Source organism: Frieseomelitta varia, unplaced genomic scaffold (assembly GCF_011392965.1).
Source record: "Frieseomelitta varia isolate USP_RPSP 00005682 unplaced genomic scaffold, Fvar_1.2 scaffold_833, whole genome shotgun sequence".
Classification (NCBI taxonomy): Eukaryota; Metazoa; Arthropoda; class Insecta; order Hymenoptera; family Apidae; genus Frieseomelitta; species Frieseomelitta varia.
In genome coordinates this window covers 9,355-16,675 of record NW_025110627.1, presented here as the reverse complement: position 1 = coordinate 16,675, position 7,321 = coordinate 9,355, and the positions used below count along the sequence as shown (strand labels likewise).

At 34.5% G+C, this 7,321-nt stretch overlaps 1 protein-coding gene across 1 annotated transcript in view; it reads left to right on the top strand.

The window, feature by feature from the left end:
- The window catches only part of LOC122536413 (GAS2-like protein pickled eggs), a 23,277-nt gene extending 18,834 nt beyond the window's left edge, over positions 1–4,443 (top strand). Inside the window, exon 6 of the mRNA XM_043668773.1 lies at positions 4,383–4,443. Coding sequence (XP_043524708.1) covers positions 4,383–4,428 — 46 coding nt within the window. The 3' untranslated portion in view covers positions 4,429–4,443. The remainder of the gene's footprint in view (positions 1–4,382) is intronic.
- The last annotated feature ends 2,878 nt before the right edge of the window (positions 4,444–7,321 follow it).

The window sequence follows — 7,321 nt, the reverse complement described above, 5'->3', positions numbered from 1 at the left end:
TCTTTCGATATCTTTTTTCCCTTGCAAAAAAAAAAAAAAAAAAAAAAAAAAAAAAAAAAAAAAAGGAAAAAAAAGAGAAAAAACGGAATAAAAACAATAAAAAGCCTTAACAAAGTCAACGGTAGTTTGTGTAACACCTGTTTGCCCTTGTTCTTGTTGTTTTATTTTGTATGTTATCCACACGTGTCTGCGCTTTTTATGCTAAATATTAATGTTAAAGTACATCTAGAAAGCATTCACTTCGTCATTATGCAATGCTAATTCTGTAAGGTATTGATTGGATTTGAATTCCAATAATCCGATAATCCAATAATCTGGCACGTATGGCACTGACCATGACTGCGCTATCGTCATCCATGACTGCCAATAATACTCGCAAGATGGAAATAGATCGACAGAATCAAATAGCAAATTCCGCGTTTCATATCCTTTAGTTAGTTGTTTTTTATATTAATAAATCGATTTCGCCTGCGCGATACAGTAAGTATAATTCAACGATCCTGGTTAGATTACAATACGATCCGATATTACTTTTCTAAAAATTAAAATCCAAGGAAAAATTCCGAAACTGTCCTATTTTTTTCTCTCCATTCACTCGAATTTGTTGCTAATGTTAATATATAATGCAAAATAAATGAGTAATTATTACTTGGAGCTTTGTCATCGATTTCTAAAGTACTCGAGATCTATCAACGCCTAATTTCTAACAAACTAGCATTCAATCTTGAGCCAAATGTATCGAATACAATATGACAAAAGAGAGGTATAATTGCAGTCAAATCTTGATCATCAATGGCTGAAACGCCAATTACGCGCAAGTGTTCCAATTGGCAATCCAAAATATCAATTCCAATGCTACCAACTCCAACTCAATTTCTAAAATTCACCAACTCATTCTAAAATTCTCTGAAGTCATTCGGCACACAAATTTTTGAAATATTTCGACAAACAATACCCAACGAACGAATAAAAGAACGTCGGATCCAAAAACTCACACACCGCTTGCGCTGGCAATTGATTACGGACCATAACGAGTGACCAAACCGTATACAATAATTCGTCGCTTTCTTTTTCCTTTGAACACTCGTCGGTGTNAATATGACTATTGAGGATAGAAACTATTGAGAAGTAATAAATTTATTATTCGTTTTGCCTGAGTTATACTTAAATATACTTGAAATATCGTATATAAACTCAAAATAAATATATAAAATATAAAACATAAAAATATAAGAAACATGTAATATATAATGTATAATAATATATAATAAAAATATAATACATAATATGTAAGATATAAAACATAAAAAATATAAAAAAATATAATATGTAGTGTATAATAATATATAATGAAAATATAATACATAATATGTAAGATATAAAACATAAAAATATAAAAAATATATAATATATAATAATATATAATAAAAATATAATACATAATCTATAAAATATAAAAAGATAAAAAATATATATAATAAAAATTAAATAAAAAATTAAATAATTAAAAATATAATACATAATATATAATGTATAATAATATACAATAAAAACATAATACATAATATATAAAATATAGAACATAAAAATATAAAAAATACAATATATAATGTATAATAATATATAATAAAAATTAAATAAAAAATTAAAAAATTAAATAATTAAAAGTATAATACATATTATATAAAATATAAAACATAAAAATATAATGTATAATAATATATAATAAAAATATAATACATAATATATAAAATATAAAACAAAAATATATAATAAAAATATAATACATAAGTATAAAAAATATATAATATATAATAATATATAATAAAAAATATAATACATAATATATATAAAATATAAAACTTAGAAAATATTACAATTTTGGGACCAAGAATTCTCGACGTGCGTGGCACGTCGTTCCAGCGCAAGAGGTGAAGAGTACCCAGTGTGCCCAGTTAATTGCAAGCTCTAATGGTAAGCTGTGGGTAAAGCACGAGCGTTGGGGGCCCGTTACGAGGCCCAATAGACCGGAGTCGTCGGCGTCCTTGCCGCATATGGCGAAACGGCTCTCGTTCTCGGACAACAGCAGCCACCAACAATGGTCGAGCGTGGATCCGTACGCGTGTATACGTGAGTCAGCACGCGGCTACCTCTGCGTGCCTGCCGGCTTCGTCAAACTACGCACATAAAACGAACATCCCGAAAGGGGGGAGGGATCGTTTTTAAAAAGCCGCGTTGCTCGGCCGCAAGCCGAGAGATTTATGACGGGTCGCGCGGGGCAGCCTCGATAACAACAACGACGATCGTGTACGTTGCGAGCAATGCAGACGATTAGTTCCTTCTTTCGCTTCAAATCGAATCAAAGCGAGTAAAGAGATTTGAAAGAGTATCAGGAAACGGGGAGTTTTTTTTTAGAATTGAGATGCAGTCCAGGTATCTCGAAAGTTCAAAGTGTACAACGACGAAGCCTCCTGTTTGCGAGATTTTATTCTTTGACGCGCGTGAAGGCGAGAATTTTCGATCGAGGAGGAAGGCTTGAATAATTACAATCTGGGAGGCTGAAGGAATTTTGAAAGGAAACCCACGAAAAAAAGCGATGAAAGACGTTGTAACAAGAACGTAGAAGGAGGTAGAAGTTCCGTTTACTTCAAGTATGAATGAAACTTTGGAGGTATACCAGAACGTTTCGAGACATTAGAATAGAAGAGAAAGGAAACTTAGAACTTTGGGATGTGTTTAGGCACGGAAATGTTTTCCTCGGCACGTCGTATACAGAAAAATTGCACGAAAACAATTTCGCAATGGCGTCGTATCGGGGCGCGGTAACGACATTTCCAGCCACATTAAAATAATTGAGCGTAAAACCGTTCGACGACAATAGAGACGCTGAATTATCGATTTCTACGAACGGCCGTGATTGTTTCCCACTAATAAATCGCGGTGGATGCCGACGCGAAAAGTCATCCACGAGCGCGAGGCGACGTTACACGTCGTTCGCGTTTATCACGTTGCGACAACGATATAATTCAACGGAGGTCCGAGTTGGTGCGCGCAGCTGCCACCGGCAAATTCTTTATTCTGGCCTGGCTCGTAATCGTCGATGCAAAGTTACCGCCGGAAAAGTAATGCCGGCAATTAGAAAATCCACTTAAAGCCGGCCTAATGATTCTCATTTAACACGTAGAACGATACGTGGCTCTGTTCATTTCGCATTCCTCGCTGGCGTTTCTCGTGGAAATTGCGGCTACGGCTACGCTCCCTGCGTACACAAATCCACCTGCCTGCCGTATGTATTTTCGAGATTCCTCGGGACGATTGCGTGTTTAATTTGTCGCCGTCGTTCCTCGCCAATATAGGCTACCGAAGGTCGAAACTGTTCTACATACCGGCTCTTTCGCTTAGCGAAAGTGGACGAACCGCGTAAACGTTTTCAGGAAACTTCTTGATTTGAGTTTCAATACTCTGAATTTGAGTTTGATTTTTCAGTACTCAAATTGTGAAAAATTTTTCATGTCTTTACGAGAACAATATCGTATGAGAGGAGGTATCCTATATGATAAAATAGGCAACCTACATGATAACTTGCAACCTATATAGTAACTTACATTAAATACATAGTTCCATTTTTGGGGGAATTGATCTTGAGTTTCAAGATAACATTGTGAAAAATATGGCTCAGATTTTTATCTCGAGATAGTCGTAGCTTCTTTGACCACTTGGTAACTGATTGCGGACCATAACGAGTGACCAAACCGTATATAATTCGTGGCAAATTGTTAAGAAGTAAATGATAAATTTATTGTTTCTTTTGTCTAGGTTATATAAATATACTTAAGTACCTAAAATAAATAACCCGAATAACATTAGATACAAAGTTTCACTTTTGGGAGAATTGATTTTCAGTTTCAAAATAACATTGTGAAAAATATGGCTCAAATTTTTATTCTGTCTCGCTTCTTCAGACCGAGGATTAACAGCGAGAAACTTAAAGCAGAGACAACCTGAACAATTTAGAAAAAAGGAAATTAGAAACCTCGTTTCGGGTAACATTATTTTCGAATTAAACTGAAGCACCTCCTTGAAACGGAGCAAAATTCGTCTGCCACATTTGTTCCTACGCTCAGAAAAGATGAAATAAAATTATTCAGGCCAACGGCTTCGAACGTCACATTCAGTGTGAAACAGTTTTCTACAAACGCGTAACGCGATTAACGTTAGAAAGAAAAAGAAAAAAAAAAAATTAAGAACGGGTGACTCCGCCGAGCAACGATTTGTCAACGCTTGGAATTTTAATGACGGCCGGTATTATATCTCGCGTTATTTTGCCCCGCTTCGCAAATGAACTTTTCAGTATGGAGGTGAAAGTACTCCCACGCTGTCAGCGCGACGACCACCTCACCTCTGGCCGAATTCGATTTTCACACGTGAAAATCTACCCAAAGGAAACAAAAAAGAAAGAGAGAAGAAGAAGCCACTGGAGGGACCTCGAGTTTCAGTTAAAAAAAAAAAAAAAGAAACAGTCCATTGCGCAACCACCACTGCGCATTTGTCACACGGCCGCGGCCATTTTGAATCGCGAATATTCAAAATGGTGTGCTCGAGCACCGTTTGATAGGTTATGTTCTTTTCAATTAACGTTTTATTATCGGTGAACGCGAAATAAAACTAAAATCGAGGATACACGGTACGGTTGTTGCGAGGTCGCGAGCGGAATTATAAGCTCAATTTGTCACGCCCACGAGCCCAGATGGACGAGCACACTGTCCAATATTATGGTATGCAAATTTCTTAATAACTTCACCACGGATTGCTGGGGACTTCTTCGTTCTTCGTCGGTCTTAACGCGGCGCGTATCTCGGTCGAGGTGTTCCGCCTAATTGGTGAAATTCTCGCACGATGGCGAGAACGATTCACGTCGATCAACATTTTAGTTAAAACGAACGTATACGCGCTGTCATTAAAAACGTTCGAGGCCAAATTGATTTACTCCTCTCTTGTTTGCCCGGCAAATGTCTCAATTTCATTATCTCGTTTAATGCTTCAATTTCAAGAAGTAAGAATTCAAGAAGCAAGTAACTTGCTCTGAAGGTGTTTTTAAAAAGTAAATTATAAAATCAGTTCGGCGATGACTTTGAAAAAAGAATGGCAACACCATCTCGTTTGCTTTCGAACTTTCTACGAAGCTCGCGAATACGTAATTCACAAGTTTAACCAACAGCTTTACCACTTTATTGCCGTTGACGTAACCTCAAAATGTGCGTGACCTTTCGAAAACGAATCAATCTTAAATTATTGCCTCGCAGCCAAATACTTCTGTGAATGATAATTACATCGGCAGAATTTTCTCCACACGTTTCAGAGACGTTAACCCATCTCGAAACCGTTCACTACTGTTATAGCCATAAAAGTTTATGTGATGTATCGAATAAATTAAGGCATCGATGGTAATATTTTCTAATCGATTCCTGGGAATTCGGGACGAACCACTACTTTCCTGTCACATATTTCACGTCAGGATATATATATATATATATTTGTATGTTTCAAATTACCGATTTTAGATTGCTACGAAATATTGGCGCCAGTATGTAGATTCCAGTCCCGTTTTAGCGAAGGATAGGAACAAAGTTTTCTTATTTATTTTATTTATTATACATAATCCCCGAGCCTTGCGGCTGAATGGCTTAATGGCTTCTGGGTTGATACTTAGACTACCTTAAATGTAACCTCAACCACTAGTCGTAAATTTCTTTAACTAAACGCATTAAACTTTAAACAATAAATTCTAAATTCAGCAACAGATTTTAGCTTGTCTATGTTAATCTTGAGAAAAGTTTTATTATTAATTATACTATTGTACTATTCTTGAGAAAAGTTTTATTAATTAATTATACTATTATATTATACTATTATACTATTAATTATACTGTTATATTAATTACTATTATACTATTCGTGAGAAAAGTTTTATTATTAATTATACTATTGTACTATTCTTGAGAAAAGTTTTATTAATTAATTATACTATTATATAATACTATTATACTATTAATTATACTATTATATTAATTACTATTATACTATTCTTGAGAAAAGTTTTATTATTAATTATACTATTATACTATACAATATAATAGTATAATTAATAGTTATATACAATAGTATAATTGGTAGTATATATAATAGTATAATTAATAGTTATAATTAATAGTATAATTAATAGTATATGTAATAGTATATATAATAGTATAATTAATAGTATATATAATAGTATATAATTAATAGTATTATTATATATTATATAATAGTAGTAATTAATAGTATTATTATAATATTATATAATAGTATAATTAATAGTATTATTAATTGTATATTATATAATATAATAATATAATTATAGTATTTCATACTATATTATTTACATATACTATATATACTATATTATTATATATATACTATATATACATATATATAGTATATATATATGTATATATAGTATTTATTATATATACTATATTACTATATATTATACTATTTCAAGAAAAAAAAAAAAAAAAAAACGAACAAAATTCGAAGTGATATCGCAGATCCGCGTCACTAGCAGCCCTTGGCTCGTTTCTCGGCTCGTGGGCGGCTCGCAGGTGCCTCTGGATCCTTTTACAAGTGATCCCAGACCGTGTAACAACTGCCTACGCCCTTCATCTCCAGTCGTCCAACCGCTGCACCTTCGGGAACCGGCTAACAGCCGCGGCTTTACGATCGAACATCGTTCTCTTGGCTGGCATCGCGTTTTATGTTCCTTTGTTCCGTCCGCTCTCTGTCTCGGGCTGCACGCGCGCGCCAATGCCTCCCGGTGGAATGTCGTTTTCATTCATAGAAACACTCGTATATACGCGCATATACGCCGCGGTATTAATAGGGCTGTTGAGAGAAAAAGCCGTGTTCTTTGCGGATGAAATAATAGCTACGTGTCGACGTGTGGGTGGATCGGTATGTGAGGCTCGGACACAAGGATCGCGGATTGTTCGAATTTCGAACGGAGGGACACTGGAAACCTTGGAAACGTCGGAAAATTAACGCGTATTCTTGGATATTTCAGAAATCAGAAGTTACCTGTCAAGTTTTCTTTGGGGGTTAATCTGGGAATTTGTCATTTTCGGAGAACTGGAATGTTGGAACATTGAAGATAAATACTGAAATTGTAAAATCGATATGTAGGGAATAAAATATTGTACAATGAAGATTTTTGAATGCTGAGAAAAATTATTATACGAAGAATATTCAAATGCACGATAGAAGACTATTTGCACAAAATTTACAA